At 47.4% G+C, this 20,868-nt stretch overlaps 1 protein-coding gene across 6 annotated transcripts in view; it reads right to left on the bottom strand.

Annotated features, from left to right (window-relative positions):
• CUX1 (cut like homeobox 1) overlaps positions 1-18,925 on the bottom strand; it is a 274,071-nt gene extending 255,146 nt beyond the window's left edge. For all 6 annotated transcript variants that reach the window (XM_066333204.1, XM_066333199.1, XM_066333200.1 and 3 more), the window contains exon 1: positions 18,789-18,925. In XM_066333204.1, the coding sequence (XP_066189301.1) occupies positions 18,789-18,851 (63 nt within the window). In that variant the 5' untranslated portion in view covers positions 18,852-18,925. The remainder of the gene's footprint in view (positions 1-18,788) is intronic.
• Between the last annotated feature and the right edge of the window lie 1,943 nt (positions 18,926-20,868).

Here is a 20,868-nt window from a genome sequence, read left to right as displayed (position 1 = left end):
ACACCAAGCACTGGAGCATGTTTTATTTATATGCTCAGTGGCTATAGAGCAGAACCATGTCATTGTTCAAACTGCTTAATCTGTCTCAGCATTTAAAATTAAAGTTGAAAAGAACCACTAGTGCTTTTAACTGTCCTTAAATTACATTAATTGCGTTGTTAAACACTTTAACAGCCTTATGAAGGCAGCTAAGTAAATCACTGCTCAAAAGTAAGTCTGTACAAGCACCTCCCAAGCTCCACACAAAGGACAGAGCTGTCGGTGCCCTAACCTGAAGAATATGAGGATGTCCCATACATGAGACATCAAAGCAGAGGCTACTTTTACCCTTTGCCCAGACAATCTCTGTGTCAGCATCAACTGCTGGAACATCAATATATCGTGTACACAGAGAGCACTCGAGTTATGCTGTCATGATTCTATTTACACCCTGTCCTGCCAACATACAACTGATGTCATACACCTGTATGCAACAGAAAAATTCCCAACCTAGAAACTTCTGCTGGCAAGAGATCAACAGGCTGCAATGAGCACTGAAAACAAACTATCCAAGCTTCAGCCAGAGCTCATTGATCTCTGCCTGAGCCATTGCACAGGGCTAAAACTTCACTGCTCCAAGAGCAAAGATGTCACTGCAAGGGTCAGCACCACACTGAACAAAGTCAGTGCTGGTGACCACAAACTTTGGACTTCTAGATCTACAGGCTCCCTCTTTGGGGTGTGCTTTCTGCACTCCATGTAACTGGAGAATGTACAGGTGTGGTGGTCAAACAACTCCACAGAAGTATTCTTGTGTGTTATAAATAAGCACACCTGTACTGACACGCAGATCGTGGAACCTGCACAAAATAGCAGCCAAATTCTTACAGCAACGACAGGCACAAGCTGAACCAAATACAGATCAGATTGTTTTAAGAATAGCAATTATATATATATATATCTCTCACACATATATATAATCTCACATATATATATATATATATATATATCCAGAGATACTTGATATACCGAGAAGAAACAATGGAATGAAATAAAGCAATCCCAAAGTTTCGAGCCATCTGTATATTCCATGCTGAGTATCAAACCATCTGTATTATATTCTTAGATCAGCTAAAGCAAACCACTGGCACCAGTGCCAAGATTGGCAGCAGAGACGATTTGGACTGCCACCAAGGAGAACGAGCTACCATGCCTTTTAGAATAAATTTTGTAGCAAACACCAAAAGGGTTGATCAACACATATTATCACAGCTACAACAAGCCAACTAGTTTAAAAAACAGCCTTTGCCATCCCACAGTGTTTGAGTTTATGCCGTACGATAAACTAACTCCACGCCTAAAAAGGAAATTCAGCTTCTCGCTGCCCCTGTCCCGCAGGGAAATGGCTCACACGACTCCAGCAGGTTTTGCACAGCAGCACCAAGCACCTGCACAAGTGTCACCAAGCCCAGACCCCACATCAGCGACTGCAGTTCACAGCAGGACACCACGGGAGTCAGGGGAGAGGGACTGCACCCACACTGAACCCTCAGCAGCATTTTCTGAGGCATGTCCTTGGAAGGTCTCCTGCTCCAGTGTGGGACAAGGCTTACTTCATTTGAGAGACACCAGCAGCACCAAGTGACCCACACTCACTTCATCTTCTCCAACCCCAGTCTCCACCATTCTACAGCACCCCGCTTGTCCCAGGGAATTTCATCGATCCTTTGAAGTCTAGCCAAAATCTCAAAGGCAAAAAATGCCAAAATATCCTTGAGGATAAAGTTGCTGATGTAAAGAACATTGGCTAACCCCAGTAATTTTATTTTCAAATTTTAAAAGAGCCCAAAAATAACTATTCACCACCTTTTCCTCTGCTTGAGATTTTGAGAAAAACCCGCCTACCACGGAGTGTAATTCTCTTAGCACTAAGAATTTTGCATGGGTGGAACTCTTTAGCTAAAAGTGATGATAAATAACACCTCCTCAATCCTGCAATCTCCAGAAACAGTTTACAAGAACTAATACATGAGGTTGATTTGCAATGTTAAACCAGAATTTCCCAACCCTCTGTTGTCCACCTGAAGGATGCCAGAGGAGACATCAAGATCAAGGGAGCACAACACCAAGTTCAACTGTCTGAGGATCTTCCTTCCTCTCTGCCTTTGCTGTTGTGGGAATGCCTAACTCTGTGCTAAGTTTCTGCGTGGAGAATTAGCAGACATCACACATTGCCACATCCTGAAAGCTCCTCCATCACCCCTCCAACAGCCTCACAGGACCCTTGCCCTGCTGGGAAGCACACCACCAGCCTCAAGCTGAAGGTACACCCCTCTAATGACAGGTTTTTTGGTTGTTTTTTCAGCAATCACACAGCACTTAGGTGTTAAATCAGCAAAATTAGGCAGCATTTTTTCGATCTTTTGTACAGTTTCTGTACAAATGCTGCTAATTGATAAAAAAACAATGCACACAGGTTCAAGAGCTTGCCTGCACATTATTCTTACCTCTAGACCTGCCATACAGAGGCCCACACACACTTCCATCAATGAAATGGGTCACAGATGATGTTTTTAAACTTCGGCATACACTCAATGCAGAGCACCTTCTGAAGAGTCCAATTGAAGGTATCAAAGAACAGCAGAATAATATCCTTTCCCCAGTAAAACATATTTGCACTTTGAACTATGCATATTGTTTAACTCCATTCGGAATCCTATTATGAGAAACTTATTTTATGAGTCTGCCAAAAAGCCTGGTTACCAGAAGGGTAATCACAGTAAGCAATAAAGGCTGACATGGAGGATATTTCTAGGCAATTACAGCAGGTGTTTTAAAGGCATAAAGCTGCAGAGTTATAAATCTATTTAGAGCCACAAACACAGAGAAAGGAAAAGGCAACCAGAAGGTTCAAACTCGCACAGCAGACAAATATTGTTCCTCTTCCCCTGCAGAATGTAGAGGCAGCAGGAACAAGTCCACAGTGAATTTCAACAAGTGAGAAGAAAACAATATAGAATGCTGAGGTACAACAATCACTGCAAAATTCATGTAGTGCCTTCAAAGGAGGATGTAGCATAAATATATATATATACACGCATTTTTATATATATATATATATATAAAAAAAAGATACAAAGGTTCAAAAACTCATCACTTAAGGACTGCTGGATCACTTTTAAAATGTCGTTTCTTTTCAACTCAATTAAGCAGGGTTGCATGTAATGTCTTCTGAGGCATGAAGAAGTTTGAAAAGACAGACTAATGGGGGGTGTCTACAGAAAGTAAAGTTGTAGATGTGACAAGTCCTGTTCAGACCTTACAAAAACTTGTACATGACTGTATCTGCAATGCAGAATTGGTGGAGGGAACTCAGGGAGAGCTGACTTGCCAACACAACACGTAACTTTACAGAATGATTACTGGTTATCAAAGTTGCACAAGCCAAGAGACAACACCAACTATAAATATGACTACCAGCTATTCCACACAACCCCAAGCGTCCTGCCAAGCCCTCCTTCATGTTCTCTCTCACACAGACAAAGGCCTCAAAGCCATGGGACATCTGCCAGGGAAACAAATGAAGTTAAAAAACCAGAAGAACATGAACATGTACTAACCTAAACTTGTGTGTTCTTTCTTCCTAATTCCTCCCCCAACGCCTCCCCCTACAAAGACGACGTCTCAGTTTACTGTACTCTCTTCCTTCTCCCAACCAGTCTTAACTCTTGGACCAATGTTTTAAAGTTTCCCTACCTTTGAAAAAATAATGTTCAGTTCTTAAATGTTTTGCCAGATCTGGACCACACCCTGCCCTCTCCCAAAATCTTGGTTGTTTGTCTCCTATTGCACATAATCAATTATAGCCCTTTCAGGTTTGTATTTTGCATGGTGGGAGCTGATCTAGAAAGGAGATTGTGCTTGTGTGAGCTTGTGTGTTTACACAAACACACACACACACACATACACACACCTTGACAGAACTGTTTTGTCTCTAAAGAACTTCAGGGGATTTTCCTGAAACTGAGTTTTTCACTTGTAAGCAGATAAGTACTTCATAGAAAAAAAAAAAAAAAAAAAAGTAGCTGAAAATTTGACTTTTACCAGGTCATGCAAATCACTTAAAATACAAAAGGCAAGAGGAGGACCCCCATCATTCTATCACAACAAGAACTGGGGATCAATCCTGAGCAACAACTACAGAAAAATGCACAGAGACACCCAACAGACCTCTCCAGTTCCGCTGTACATTTATTTCCCTCCCCCCGTCGCTCTTCCCGGATTCAGTGTCAGACACCAACTCGGATGTTTGACAAAAAAGGGACACGGCAGATTGCCCACCAGCCGCAGCCTGTGCTGCCAAGTGAGAAATACAAGCTTGGAAACAGGCTCGAGATTCCAGCCAGGACAGCAAGGCTCCGAGCATCACACCAGTGACATAACTGAGCGTGCTGGGGAGAGGCTGGAGGGGACGTGGGAAGTTATTGCATGAAATAACTCTGCAGTGCATGCAAAGGAGCTGTTTTCAGTACCCAACAAGACAACCTCATCATTTAGGATTGCCAAGGAATAACTGCAGCTTTCTTCTTTCTGATTTTTCTTTTTTAACTAAGTCGAACAGCTAAATCCCCTTTACTGCTCAAATGTGAATTTTCCAGCCTAACTTTTCCTGTGGGTGTTCTGTACCTAAATTTTCTTCCTTAGCTACAGTAAACTGACAACCACTTGGCAGAACAAGGATCACCCTGGGTCTAGTTCACAACTTTGGGCTCCTACAACATTGGAAAAGAAAGTTTACATCCTAGGAAAGACAAGAATCATCTTGTTAATTTGTTTGGTACAACAGTGTGAACAGCACATGTAGACAAATACTCAATTTGTCTTCAGACAGTTTTTAGAAGACAGACATTTTATCAGCGGATCTGTTAACACTTTCCTTCAGAAAATATGTTTCGCCTGCCAGCAAACAAACAACAAAATAACGTGTCATATCTGTAAAACGAGGGAGAGAAATAATCAAGATTAGCTTCAAAGTGTTGCAATAAAACAACAATAATCAAAGGCTGGAACACGGAACTCCTGTTTCAGCCCTGAGCTCACAATCTCACATTTGCTCTTTTTCTCTGCAGCACCTGCAGACACGGCGGCATTTCACGGTGATTCTCTCCAGTTCTGCTATTTAACAATAACCAAGGGAATGTGATGCTCCTGAACCCAGCGTGCTGGGAGTTGGAAGCCACTGCTGGAAGCCAAGGCAGCTCACACAGGCTGTGCTACACCCAGCTGATCCCAAAAGGCAAATCAGCTCCACGTTGGGAAAGGCACCCAGAGATGGTGCTGCTTGTTCCAACCCTTCTCAAGGCACGAAGCAGCACTGACTTACCCTCTAACTTAAACTACCGAGATAAAAACTGTAAAATTCTGTTATCTTTCTGTTTAACTTGACGTAATAACTGCTAAGTAAGTTCTCTATTTTGAATTCAGGGGTACAGAAGAAACTTTAACCAGCAAGCACTACACGGACGCACTTTTGAGTGAGGCTTCCAAGATCCTGAAAACATTTTTAGCAAGCTCCATAAATTGTAGTTCTAATTAAGGACTAAATTTGGAGACTAAACACCCCTTTATTTGAGGGTAGGGAGGCTTAAATCTTTTTGTATTAATGCTGAGCTATATCATCTGATATTTTTGCTATGACCAACCTATAAAACCTGTCAGCTTCACTCAGTTTACACAGGGCTTTAATTATGTTTAACTAGAATCTGAATGATCTAATTACTTAACATCTTACAGCACAAACTACTGAGGACATCTGGTTGAGCAATTGGCAAAGGAGGCAGGGAAATAAAACCACTGTTGTGTACCCTGCTCAGGACCCCTGCAAACAGCTCTCCCTCCAGACAGCTTCCTTCTTCCACCCCACTTGAAATTTCTGCCTGAAAACAGCTCTGTGAGAACAAATCATCCACCAGCTCAAAGAAAATAGTCGGGTGAAGAAAACTCATAGTGCCATGAGCAGGACAATGGGACTTGGAAGAAGTTTTTGCTGTGCTTTGTTCATCATCAGGTGAAAATGCACATCATGCCCTTGGCCCCTCTGGGGCTCCTTCTCCCACCATTCTGCAGGAACTGAGGCATGGAGGATCCCCCCGAGCACAAGAACACTAAAAGTGGTGCCAGCTCACCTCCATCAGTGCCAGCAGGAAGCCCTGACACCTGCAAGCCTTGGAGATTTTAAAGTTTTCAACCTTCAAGGGAGCAGATCTTAGTAAAACCAGGGAAAACTCCACTGGGGGAGTTATGAAGTCACACAGAGAGCCCTGAGGTTAAACTGGGAATAAGCAGCAATATGAGCTGAGGATCCTTTTGGCCACGAACTCTTAAATGGTTTCCATAATGTCAACCTTGGTCAGCGCCTTTCCCTTGGCCTGGCTCCCTGCCAGGGTGATATCACACTTCATACCTGAGGACTGTTCAAAGAAAAGGGTGCCTGAAACACAGGAAGCTGTTGTCATGACCCATATTGAGCAGACAAGCTCTCACTTTAATCTCTTTGCCTTGAAACCGCAGCGCGCTCACCCAACACATTAACCTGGCGTGGTCAAAGAAGAAATAAAACCTGAAAGTTCTGGTTAAAAACCCAGTTAAAGCTTCCGTTTTCTGTCTTTACTTTTCCTTAACGAACAGATGGAAACCAGCAATAACCATCTGGGTAAAGCAGCAATAGCTGTAAAGCACAATAATTCCACAGAAATACACTAACAAGGTCATTTAAGTGTTTCTCTAATTGTCTTTTGCCTGTGACCTTTTTCAAAGATCTCAGATGAAAAAAAAAAAAAAAAAAACAACAAAAAACCAAAACAACTTATGAAAGATCCTTTGGCATCTCTAATAAATAGCGTCACAATTTGATTCTGTATCCTGGGGAAATTCCAGTGGGGGAACAACATTCTGCCTTCCCAGATGTCCCCCTGCTTCCCTCTGACCTCCCAGGAAGAACATCCAGCTTTCCATGCTCCGCAACAAAATTGATTATCCCTGAACGAGCAGTAAAACTAAACCATTCCTGTACGTGCAATGCAGCAAATGTTTTGGAATCCTTCAAGATCAAAGCCACTCTATTAATAAACTTATATTTTTATATTCCTTGCAGCTGAAAAATCCAATTAAAATACTACAGTGACCTTTTACCAGAGAACGACTGTCACAGTGAGGACAGGATCAGAAGGCACCCGAAGCAGGTTCCCAGCAAAAATGGGATAGACAGGGAAAAGAGACTCTTGCAGTTGTTTTACTTCAGTCACTGGGGTGGTAAAGGGTGGCCTAATTCAATAGGAAGATCTGAGAGGCTTTTATTAGGTCTCCCAAGTAGTGTAACTGACAGTTAAACAAACAAAGTGTCAGGCCTTAAGTCAGCATTTAGAAAGTAAATTTATAATGAAGAGCTGACAATCAAGACACCCTACAAAGGGGCTGCTGCCAACCAACAACTTAAATAAAAAAAAAAAAAAAGCCAACTAGATGTGGAATGAATATTTCTTACCACTGAAATTAACTTCACAAGTGGTTGGTAAAATGATTACAGCAAACAAATAGGGCACAAACCACTCTGAAGTGTGAGTGCAGTTTGCCATGACATCCCTGTAGCAAGGCCAGAGCCCTGGAGCCCACCCAGCGGCAGTGGCTGTGCTCTCCCACCCCAGGCATTCCCACTGCCTCACCAGCTCCACCTCATCCATCTCACACACAAAACCAAAGGGCACCCAAAAAATGACAACTATCACACAGAGCCGTCGTCTCCTGCTATCAGGACCTTTCACACTGGCAGAAGAAAGCTCTAACCCCAATTCCTGCCATCACCTTTCACCAGTCAGAGGATCCTGCCAGGTATCAGGAGCACAAAGCCAAGACCTGGAGACACAACACCCTTTGGCACACAGGCAACAGCCAAGCACAGAAAGCACCTTTCCAACCCCAGCACACTGGGCTGGATGGCCAAGCAGAGAGTGCTGCACTCCCAAAGTAACTTTTCAGCCCTTGCAGGGAAGTTAATTTTTAAGAAGATGGCACATATAACAGCTCTGGGGCATAGTGACCACTTTCTAAGATCCTGAAATCAATCTGAACTATTAAATTCTTCTTCTAATCCCAGTTAAAGTAGGTTTTCACAGTTCCAATTTTAGACTTCAAGTTCTATTTACAGGACAGAAAATCCCAGATAGTGACACTAATCAAGTTTTACTTAGCTTGGCATATTAAAGAACTAACTATTCTCAAGATATGCCAGAACATCTCAGATGCTAACAGATTTTAATTTATCATCTAAACCAAGCTGATCACAGCACAGTATGTGTGATGTTTTAATCATTTGTGCTGTACTTAACACATCACTCCAAGAGAAAAATCCCACACAGTTCTGGTCTCAGCAGCTGATGGCCTGGAGCACAGCAAAGGCCTCACAAAGAGAAAAAATGTGTATCACAAGTTGTACCAAAGAACTCATCTTTTACAATCAACTTTCCAGCCAGGGGACTGACCAAAACTCTGCCTGCACTTAAAAGAAAATGTGAAACCACCTCGTCCTCATGAGCACAGAAACAGCAAACCAAAATTTGGACATAAAACTGAGAGCATGACTTAGTAAAACAGTTTAATTTGATTCAAATCCTAACCTTAACTAGGGAATTAATCCTCAGCCCTGCAGGGGTGAGGGACTGTCAGTAACACTGATGGCACCCAGAGTCTCGCAGGATCAGGAAAGTACAAAAATAAAATTCTTACAAAGTACAGAATAAATTCCTATAGACCAGTTCTTCCCTCCTTACTTGTCTGCTTCAACCTGGGAAGCAAGAGCACAGCAGCCCCTGAGCTCACCCCTACATGGCCACAAGTATCCCCTCACTTTTGGAAGGAATAAAAAAGATATTCTGAGTTTCAAGTGGTCATTAGGAGTATAAAGTACATTTGCCTAAGAAAACAGACAAATGTGTTGTGAACAGAAGCAAAGAGATGAGCTGAGGACACAAATATTAGCAAGCTGCCCTTTTCCAGCATCCCAAGAATTTCAAAAGCCACACTTCATGCCAAAGAAAATGTGCAGAAACCTATAAGCAAAAGCAAACTAGAGCTCCTGAAAGAGGCAGGGCAGAGCTGGAAGAAGGGGAGGGGGGAGAAACCAGTGCACTCAACTGTATTTTTTAAATCCATGAAACACTTGCACTCACCTAAAAGAAACTATGTGTAAACAACTCAGCACAGAAGTCTCTCCACAGAAAATCAATTGCAAGACTACTGGCTCCTTGTTTTTAAATGTTTAATATTATCCCATCCCCACAATTAATATTAGAAAAGACACTATGCTCATACCAGACATACCAAAGCAAAGCTGAGTTCTATCAATATTAACACACACAGATCAGCAACAGAAAACAGACATGTTTTTCACTGACAAAATTAACATTCTCGTGCTTCAGATGCTAGACAAAGGGTACATTTTATTTATGGATGAAAATGAAGCAAACATCTTTAAGTGACAACGTGATACAAATTTACTTTGACGTGAACATGCAATAAAACGTGTAAACACCCAATAAAAATAAAATAAAAAAATAATTACAGACAAGACACAAATATAAATTTTATTGAGCTACTGTGACAACATTTGTGTGTCACACCAACAAAATAACAAGAAAACGAATGGAATTGATTAGAAACATGAGATAAAGGCAAAGATGAGAGGCTGCTGGACTAGGATGGATTCATCTTTGCTCACAACCCATCCCTGGCCTGGGTTAGAAAGGGCAGCTCCCTCAGCCAAGCTCAGCCAGAAACTCTGACTACACACGTGCTAAGAATCCAGCACAATGCTCACTGGGTGTTGTGCTGAACAGGGATAAAGTTTATCCACCTTTGCCAAGCTCAGGGAGCCCGCAGCCCCAGCGTGGGGCAGGACACAGGAGATGGATATTCCTGATGGCACAAGCAGCACAGAGAAAGCAAACTTCCAACCCCACTGACAGCCCAAGGAGGCTGCTGATACACTACAAAGCCTGGGTAATTTGGATAAAAGAGAAAAGTTGATGTAAGAAAAGGTTTCAAGCTATCCCATGCTATGTCTTTGGTGAATAATGAATTTCAGCCTTCAAGTACAGGTCCAGCACTTCACAAAAAAACTGCCTTGCACATCTGCTCTCTCTGGGGCTCAAAGGCTCCCAGTCACTGTCCTTAAATCCACCAGAGCGTGGCTTGGGATTGAAGATCCTCCTTGCCCCTGCCTGGCAGAGGCTGGCCAGTCCTGCTGGAACAGGGAGCTGTTTCTAACCTTGGGCTGAAGCTTGAAATGATGCAACCACAAACTGCTGAATTTTTAATCCAACATTCATATCGCTGGCTGCCTATAATGTAAATTTTAAACAGCCTTCAATATACAGAGAAATATGAAGGGAAACTTGATAAATTGTACATTACACCAAACAACAGGGAGGTATGTTTAAAAGTAAGAGTGTATCTATGTATGAGTAACTCTAGATTATACTCTTATAACCAAGGGCAAGAAACATTTTTTTCCAGTGATTTAGTACCAGTCATTCTCAATATTCTTTTAGGACAACCAAGAGCTCAGTTCTTTTTTCACATTCATTTCTGTAGAAATTGTTTTCAGCAAAAGCCTGAAAAGCACCCACAAATCAGCACGTTCTCTGACTGAGCCATTTAAAATACTGGGAATGAAGGTGCAGAAAATGTAACCACTGAGTCTTATTTATCCACAAGACAGAATTAAGTAGCAGCAAAACACAACAGTAAGTGCTAACTCACAATCTCGAACCTCAGAGAGGGGCTGGGAGCGTTATCAGTGTTTCCCAGATGGAGAACAAAGCAGTGGAGGCAAGGGACATGTTCAGGGGCTGAAGCCAGGAGTGGGGATGGGGCAGCTCCTGACAGTGAGACTGCAACTCCCAACTCATTTGAGAGTCACTGCCACCTCCTGACTGTGCTCACACTGAATCCGAAGCAGTTCAAGGCTCTGGGTGCCAGCACCAGTGCCCAAAGTGAGCGCTCACACAGACATTTTTGATGGGCTGATACAGACCAGCTTCAGCTCACCCTTGGTAAGAGAAATCTTTCGTTTTCTTTAGAATATTGGTTCAGCAACACCATGAAACCACAAACACTCACAGAGATACCACTGAGAGCAGAAGGAGCAAAGTTTAACCCATCAAACTTCCACTGCATCTCACCACTGGCAACATTCCCTTTTGGCTTTGCAGTTCTGCTTCTACAGGAATGAGCCAGGGCATTTCCACTAAAAACACACAAGCTTTTGCCATCTAAGATACACCTAGTCTGACACTTCATTTAAAAAAGGAAAAAATCAAGTCAAAAGCTATGAAATTCCCTGGGGATTTTACCCCCTCCTTTATTTTCCAGTAAGAACAATGAGAGTGCTTCTCCTATTCGTAACACCTGAAAATACCACACAGGTGGACAGAAAGCTACCAGGAAACACAAACCCTGATTGTCACAGGGCAGCACTAAAAACCTGCCAGTGCACTCTGATCACACCATCCCCTCATATCTCATGGACAAATCTCCCCAGGATGTTCCCACAAGGACAGCCTGCAGGCAAACCCCAGGTGCTCCTTTCATAAAGTGAGCAAGTGCGGGTGAGGTGGATTTGGTGGCAACACTTCAGCCTGGCATTTGCTGGGAGACCCACCACAGTGCCCTGTGCACTGCCCAGTATTTATACACAGGCTAAAATAAGCTCTCCTCTCCCAGCAAGAAGTTTCATTTCGAAGTCCTAGGTTTATGGTCACTCCTTATCTCCTTCCTTTCTTCACCACTTCCCTCTATCCCCTCCACTCCTTTAAGCAGTGTCATTTCCCCCCACACCACTTGCTTTTATTTTACTTCCCTCTAACAATGCTGCCCTCAGCTTGTCACACGTGAGCCACAGACAGAAGCCAACACTTCTCAGCAAGGAAAGACCTCTGCAATGTGTCAGAAGTGATCCTGCACACACCCTCCCCAAGCCCATAAAAGCAATCCCACGGTGACGTGATGGAGCAGCAGCACTGGACCATCCCACCTCCTGATAAAATGTGGATCAGATCATGGTTTGGTGTCACCTGAATACGTGTGCAGTGCACACCTGGGCTCACCTATACAAAAATCCCCGGATTCAGCAAGAGAATGGTCACCCTCCTATGGAATTTGTGCTGCCATTTACCCATATTTTAGCCTACAGGTTCATATCACTCACAGAAAGCCCGTGCTGGCATTCCAGACGCTGCAGTCTCCAGGTTTGCTCACTCACTAAGGTACATTTCCACACAAAAGCGCAGAGCCACAGGATGTGCTCAGCTCTGCTGTATGACTCCTGTGAAAAGCCTCGGAGACAGCCGTGGCCTACATCCGTGCGTGCCTCCGAGTGCTCCCAACCAGACACACCAACACAGGGGGAACTCAAAGCATCTGAACACAGCAGCTTAAAACACTGCCGTGCATCTGCTTTTCTGCCTTTCACAAACGAGTCATCCTCACCTCTGTCCTCCCAGAGCGGATCCCTGGGTCCATGAGCCCCGGGAGGAGGATGAGCAGCACACCCCAGGCGCTGTCCCTGCTCCCAGGGAAAGGCAGCACAGCTCCAGCCCCACAGCAACTTCCTTATTACCCCAACTGCCGACACAGGGATGGAATCATTGCACGGCAAGGGGCAAGTGAATTGCCAAGGGAGGCAAAAAGCTGTTAGATGTTACCGTGACAGGCTCCAGCATCAAACCCCTGCCTGCTGTAACACACGCACAGGAGCTGTCGGGCACCTTTAGCACCTTCATACCGAAAATTACCTTTATTCGGGGTAAATGTTTAACTCTGCTAAGTCATGGGAGGGACCAAGTAACACCAGTGAGAACTGCAGTGTCACGCTGGAAATAGAATAGAAGCACAACCAGGGTATAGTGGTGCAAACCTACTGCAAATTCCTTACTGCTAGTGCTTTCCTGGAAATCCAAGTGCTGTTGGACAGCAGAGGAGACCTTTGTTACATCCAACAACCTACACCCAACTGTGTTTAATCTTTTATAAAAGCTTAACATCCAACAATCTGTCTGCATTCCACGTTCTTCACCATCCAAGCAGCGCAACACCCTCTATTTTCTTCATTATAACTGCCAATAAAGGCAGAAATCACTCATTTGCCTTGTCGAACCACAGACAACAAAAACAAGCTAAGAACATATGCCACAATATGAGCAAGATTTATCTTATGTTCACTAATTTAAGCACACTATTTCTGACTATTTCTGAGGTCCAAGTTTCTCTCATTTTTCGTGGTACACTCAACTCCATGTGTGAGCACTCCAGCACAAGTCTCTTCACCCAACACTCCTTGTCCTCTGCAAACAATCCCATTTCAGCTTTCCCCCTCTCATCCTCACATCTTTCTCCCCACTCCCCCATTCCAGCAGAGTGGGCTATTGTCACTATATTCCCAATACAGGAAACATTGTATTTTCAAGGCCTTCCCACAAAGGATATGGGAAAGAACCAAGCACACGTGCAGGAAAAACCTGGACACACAAGATGGGAACTTACCACCCTGCTTACATAGAAAAACTACAAGGCAGTGCACACTGCCTGCTTGATGCCTTAAAAAATACCAGTCATCCACATACATGTCTGTTCTCTACCCAATAAATATAAACTGCCTTTATTCTTGGCCTCAGTGTGATCAAACTGAAACTCTGGATTATGCATTTTTCTACATCCACTTTTTGCATTACAAATCAGCTTGCAAATAAAGAATAACTGTTCACTGGAATTTTAGACTGCATGTAATTTCTTCTCTAGCAAATGCTTCACCCATTACTTATTTGGTATTGTTAGACACAGCCAACCAGGGCATTTTTTTTTTTCCCAGAAAACTCCCAACCATTACCATATTCCAAATCCTCCCTACTGCACTTCTCAATACATCATCCAATTAACCACAAACTTGGCACTGGAGCAGAGTGACCGAAGCACGCACTGACTCTGCCACATTTCTGATGGGCATTACTTCATTGCAGGAATAGAACAAGAGATAGAAAAGCTCTCAGCGAGATTTATCCCCAAGGAACAGGACTCAAGGAATCCTAAGAAAGACAAGTTCTTGTGCCAGAAGTACATTGAGGGCCCTTCTTCTGGTGTGTCACGTGTGGTGGGTGTCCAGGGACATCCCCCTGACCACCACAAGCTGCCCAAGCTTTCCTGCTGCAGGGGAGCAGTGACTGCTCTTGGAGTACCCCGGCAGCAGTGCCCTGGCTTTGCCATCCCTCCCTTCTCTCTGTTGCATCCTCCTGCAGGAACAGCCAGCTGCCTCCACTACACCTCTCTGAGCAGGTGAGGGGAGCAGAAATGCAGGTACAGCAGCTGGAGACTCTCCTCCACGTGCACATTCAGCTACCACTATAAACAGAAAACCTCCTAACCACTGCTTTTAGGACAGAAACAATTCTACAATGACCCACACAGAAACACAACATTAAACACTCAGACCTGATCACTAATTCCACTTCTGATGAAACGTACGAATTCCTTCACAGATCAGCCTGTGCTCTGGTACCATCAGACCCAACTAAAACATGCCAACAACTCCACCTGTTTCCAATTCAGTAACAGAAGTACTTCAGTATATAAAGCTATTCATTACAACTTCGCTTTTCCAGATTTTGTTACAGATTTTATAAGATCAATGGTTTACCTTAAACAATTAGTCACAGGCTGCACAGAATTAATACTCCATCCTTACTTCAATCCTATATGATGCAATACCAGGATGAGATTTTAAAAAACAAACACATTAGCAAGATTTGCCTTTAGATTTTCACTCCCCAGCTTGATGGTAACGAGTTCTGCCGTTGTGCTCAAAAGCAATAAGAAACTGTACTTCTTACCAGAATGTGAGCCTGTCCTAAAAAGCTACAATGACATTTTGAGAACTTGTGTTTATTGTCAAAATAACTACAGAGAGTTTAAGTTTTCAAAGGGTATTAACTTCTTCCATTTGTCCTCAGATCCAGCTCAGAGCTGTGGCTCAGGCTAGACTTACTCCTGGTGGTCAGAGAGTCCAGCTGCCTCCTCTGATACTGATATATACACACATCTTCAGAAATATTAAGCAAGCTGTCAAGGAGAGCTGCATGCTGTGCCCACGGGAACACGCAGCTCCTTTTCTTGTTCTCCAGCAAAAGGTTGTTTTTAGAGTGAAGGTGATGGTGACACCACAAACTACAAACAAACCAGGACCACGGAACAGCAGGTTACCTTCACGCTGCTGCACCGATTCCAATCACACAACTGCTTCCAAACGGGACGTGCAGCTTTGACTCGAGGGCAGCAGCATTTCTCCAGTGATTTCATCTGAATTTACCGACACGAGACTCACTGTTTGTGAGGGTCTGATCTCTCTGAGTGCTGCAACTCTCCCCCATTAAACATGGGTTCATCTACCACCCCACAGCAAACTGAGGCAGAAATGCCATGCCAGCTCCACAGTTTCTACAGGAATCGTGCCAGCCTTTGCTATAGAAAAGGGTTAATGTTCAGCTGCGTGCCTCGCAGGTACAGTCTCCAGTGAAGAGCCCCGTTTGATACCTGTAGGAAGCTGCCATTTTTGCATCTCATATTCCATTTGTGAACAGACCTTTTTGTTCTTTAATCCAAGTTCTGAATTATTTAATCCTGTCTCCAACACTTGAAACATCTCTCCTTATAAACAAGGGGTTATTTAGCGAAAGGAAATAAATAATTTAAAAAGCCAGACCCTAAAGTGTTCCTGGCTCTGTTTTTAATTAATATTGATACAATCTGGAGAAACCTGCTGCTTAATACGACAAGGCAGGTCGAAGCTCATCAACAGTTAAATGTCTCCTTCTAACAGAAGGTGGAAGAGGAAGTTGGGAGCAGCCGGGTCCGCGGCGCTGGCTGCCAGCGATCCGGGACTGCCCAGTCCCAGCTCCTCACGACTTTCTCCTGCACACAGAGCTCCAAAGCCCTCACACCCTGAGCTACACTTCACAGCGCTCAGGTGGAATTCTGTTCGGCAGAAATCCTCCAGGCTTTCACGCTGGAACAGAGCGTACGCGGAAGTATTTTTATTTTCTACAATTCCACGCTCGAAATACGTCAGTGAAGGACGGGGAAGGAGAGAGGCATGGACAGTTCTGTGGGACTGAACTTCATCCCCGGGAACAATGGTTTTAAAAGCACATTGCTTCATCTGCAAGTGGCAGTAAATATTACACTGCCTCTTAAAAAAAAAAAAAAAAAAAAAAAAAAAAAAGGAGAAAGAAAAGAAAAAGCTAATTTGAAACAAATTAACTATTCTGCATAAGGAGGAAGGTACTGGCTCCCTCCTGGGTCACTGCAGGGCTCTCTGCAGACAGAGTGTATGCAAAGTGAACAAACTCGGCGCTGCTCACAGCCTGCCTGGTGAACCTGCCAACAGGTGAACAGCCTCAATCCGCAGCACGGATAAATAATCACCCGTCCTCAAAAGCAGGTAATGAATATTGTTCAAACAACTCTAAGCTGGCGTTACCAGAACGCTTCAAAGGAGAAGCTACAAGCTGTTCAAGTCAGACTGTCACATTTAGTCTGCAAAAAACGAGATTAAGGTTTGCACGGCGATACTCCACAACAGGTTTTACAGTATGCACAGAAATTAAATTATTATAAAAGTGAGCTATTTTTTACTAAAAACAGAATGGAACAATCTATCAAAATGCCATTCGGCTGTGTTCATTACATTTTAAAATTTAATTTACATGATAGATACTTTAGCATAATATGTTTTAATCAATAAGCATTTCTGAAGGCTTTATTTTTATAGGCAATATTTAGACTTGTTCACCGTTAAATGTAACGCCACGGCAGCAACGTTCGGAGCGTTTATTTTCCTATGCTAAGCAAGTACAGCCACACGGACACAGAGGCAAAAGCAAAAGTCCCCAATTAGAGATGTCAGACCTCGTTTAACTACATCTTAATTTAATCCATTTTATTTTATACAATTCTACATCTGGATCTCATTTTCTGTATTCCTGTAGGTATTCCGGGTCACTATTAAGAACCCTTTCAAGTTAGCAAAGTTCAGCCAAGTCTACCTTAATCCAAAACCTTTAAAAGAAAACAATAAAACGCGAAAGGGGGGGTGGAAGACGACAGAGAACCCTGGAACAAAACGCTCCTTTACCCCACCTCCTAATGCACCTGAGAGTCGGAAGGGACCGGCCTCCCGGCACTGATCCCACGCAGCACTTCCCGTTTCGGGGGCTGCTGGGCTGGGACTCTGAGCATCGCTCCCGCACGCCCGGCCCAGGGGAAGGGAGGGCGGCAGGAGCCGGGTCCCGCAGCCAGACCCCGGCAGCATCCCCTCACCTCCAGCGGGAATGCGGCTCTGCCCGGCATCAGCGCACCATCCCTCCGCCTGCCGCAGCCTCCGGCCGGCTCCAACGCCGCCTCCGCGGGGGCCAGGGTGGGCAGCCGCCGGCTTTCGAGCCAATTTATTTAAACGGGAGGCAGCGGCGGCTTTGGAGAGGCAGGGCAGCGCCTTCCTGCGCCAATCAACTGGGAGACACGCGTGTTGCAATCCCATTCACGGCGGGAGCAGCACCGATACAGCGTCTGACAACCCCCCCGGCCCGCCCCGGCCTTATCTGTAGCCCGGCAACTCAATTAAACCGTGGGGCCGCGATTCCCCCGGGGACGTTCCCCCCGGGGCCGGGGGAAGGGAGGCCGCTCTGCGAGGACTTTCCCTCGCAGGAAACGGCACTTCTGGGCTCTCCCGAGCCGGCACAGTAAAGCATCAATATTCCGCTCATCTGTCAGATCCCGGACAGCAGGAGAGGCCGGAGAGCCCGTGAATTATGTAACGTGCCCTCCCGCCGCCGCGGGGAGATGCGCCGCGATGCTCCCCGCCGGCCGGGACGCCCCCGCGGCCCTCCCCGCGCCCGGCGCCGCCGCTGCCCTCCCCAGCTCCCCTCTCGGCGCACCGGGCGCTCGCCCCTTCCCACCCCGCGGGACCCTCCGCCGCTCCCTGTTTCCTCCCTTCCCAGGCGGCGGGATCCCCCGCGTGCCCTCCCGCGGTGCCCGCAGGGCGGCGGCCGGAGCCCCGCGGCCGGCGGAGCGCGGCGGAGCGGAGCGGAGCGGAGCCAGGGCCGGCACCCCGCGGCGGCGGCGGGGAGCGCCCGCCCGGCACCACAGCGCCCCCAGCCCCCGCCGCTCCGCGCCTGCACCGCCAGCCCGCCCGGCGCCCCCACACAAAGTCCCGGCACTCGGTAAACTTTCCCCGGCTCCCGGCGGGGGAAAAGCGGCGGGGACGCGGCGGCGGGAAGGCGGCGGGCGGCGGGGAGGGACAGGGAAGAGGCGGGCGGGGGATGAGCGGCGGCCGCCGGGAGTCCCGCCGCGCCCGCCGGCCCCGCACGGCCCCGCCGCCGGGGGGGGAGCGCGGAGCGGGGAAAGAGCAGCCCGGGACGGAGCGGGCGAAGCGGCGGCAGCCCCGGCAGCGGCGGCTCCGGCGCCATCTTGGGCTGATCGATGAATTGAACAAAGAGGATCAATTTCCGATGGGGCCGGTGATCGATGGCGGGGGGGGCGGAGGGAGCGGAGCGCCGCGGCCGGGCGGAGCGGGGGGTTCCCTTTAGGCGGCGCGGGCCGGCAGCGGGAGGAGGAGGGGGAGGCCGGGCCCGAGGGAAGGCGGAGAAGGGAGGGAGGGGGGGGGGTCCGGCGGCGCGGCCCGGCCGGTGCGGCGAGCGGGGGAGCCTGACCTGCAGCTGCTGTAAATCAAAGCGCTTCCAATATTGAAACATCGATCCCACATTGGCCGCCATCTTGAGACATATTGAGACAGAGTGAGCGGCTGATAGAGAGAGAGGGGCTGGAGTTCAGGAGCCGGGAGGGAGGGGGAGGGAGGGAGGGAGGGAGAGAGGGAGGGAGCCGGCGGGAGGGGGGAGGAGGGGCGGGGGGCAAGGGGGAGGGAGGCGGGCAGGGAGCGCCCAAATCCCGGCCTGGAGCCCGCCCGGAACACGGACTCGGCCCGCGCCTTCGCGGTGCGGGGGGGGTGCGGGGGGGTGGAAGAGGCGCCGCGCGTTCACGGCGCCCCCGGCGCGCGCCCGCGGGGACCCCGCGCCGGGAGGGGACGCGGGACACGGCGGCGGGAGCGCGGGCGCGCGGAGCGGGGCCGCGCCGGGCCGGGGGACGCGGGGACACGGCGGTGCGGGGTTAGGGCGCTCGGGGAGCGGGCGCGGACGCGGGCGGGCGGAGCGCGGATGCCGCGCCGGGGACATGCGGGGCGGTGCGGGGACAGGCGCACGGTGCGGGCGCGGTGCGGGTTGTGGCAGCGCATCGCCCGGCAAATGGTGCCCGGAGCCGCGGGGCGGGGGGCAGCCCGCTCGGGGAGCCGCGGGGCTAAAATTAGCCAAGTGCGGGGAGTTTAGGGGAAACAACAATGAAAAAGTGCATCGAGGGCAGCCGGTTCCCGGTGTCCGGGGCGGTCCGGGAGCGCCTGGAACGGGATTTCTTCAGCGCGGACAGGCGCTCCCTGCCGCGGCCGGTGCCGCCGGCCGCTGCCGAGGGGACACGGATCGCACGGAGGTTGGAAAATCACATCCCAGCCCCGCGCGGGATATCCATAGAAACGGAGATTAAAAGGATGAAATAACTTATTTTGTTCTAAACAACAATGTTGCTATAAATACGAACATTTTCCTTCTTCCCTTCCTGAAAAGCACAGAACATTTTAGCAGGCTCATCTAACAAAATAAACCAGTGTTACACACGCAGCCTGCAGATACCTTGCCCCCCTCGAAAGTATTCCCTGGTTTTACTGGGAAACGGGCAAACCCACGGTCTGTACCTGTCCCCTCTGGATTCAATAAGCTGCACGGTATTTTTCCAAATACGGCTACTTTTGCTGTTTTGCACTTCATCTGTAAAAGGATAATATCTCTTCCCCCCCCAAGTGAGCGACTGTAGATTTTTTCTAAAACTGTGTTTGATCATCGGGTGAATTTAGTGCTCGCTCAAACCCGTGGGCTGCCTGCTTGGAAATGGCTCTGTCTTTGGAGAAGTTACAGCAGAGACACGGGCAGAGCAATTGCCACAGATTATTTCCCAATCTGCTGCCGGCCTCCTTCGGAAGAGCACCATCATTTCAGCCTCCATTTCCACTTTTTGCTGAGGCTGCTGCTTACAAAGATACTAATTGCGATGGCGGGTTTTATGTTAATGGGTTCCACGTAATGATCAGCCCGACGACTACAGACCTTCAGATTGTTGGTTGTCTGTGCTGGGAATAAAACTAATGGCATTTGGTTATGAAAAGGTCAGACCTCGACGTGGTGATCTAAACTGGGGGCCCAATGAGACCAAAATCCAAGAGCCTCCACGCCACTGCCGTGGGGCTGGACCCAAGGATGCCCTTGGAGAAGGAAGCTCCTTCTCCCCCAGGAATGCCATGCTTGGAGGGAAGGCAGCTCCTTGCTGGGCTGATGCTGGAGAGGATTGGGGTGCCCGGCCGGGGGCCCCTGCTCCAGGGAGAGGGTGTGGGGTGCTGGGAGCGACAGCCGGGGACGGAGCAGGGATGGAGCCGTGTGAGCCTCCGAATTCCGAGTAACGCCGTAACCGGTTTGGTAGCTCTAAAATAGGATTTTAATCCTGGGAAGCATCATTTCACATTCCAGTGATCTAATCAAAATCCTTTCCTCTAATCTCTCCATGGTCCCCCCTTTCTAGATGAAAGAGGCTGGAGTTCCTGTCTTCACCCTTTCTCCGCTGCCTCCCTGTTCTACCAGTCTGTTCTGTGTCCAGGCAACTGCAAAAAGACATTTCAAAGGCTCCTGCCGTGCC

Source organism: Sylvia atricapilla, chromosome 20, assembly GCF_009819655.1.
Source record: "Sylvia atricapilla isolate bSylAtr1 chromosome 20, bSylAtr1.pri, whole genome shotgun sequence".
Taxonomy (NCBI): Eukaryota; Metazoa; Chordata; class Aves; order Passeriformes; family Sylviidae; genus Sylvia; species Sylvia atricapilla.
Note: the sequence above shows the minus strand (reverse complement) of the source record. Positions and strands in the feature narration are given on the sequence as shown.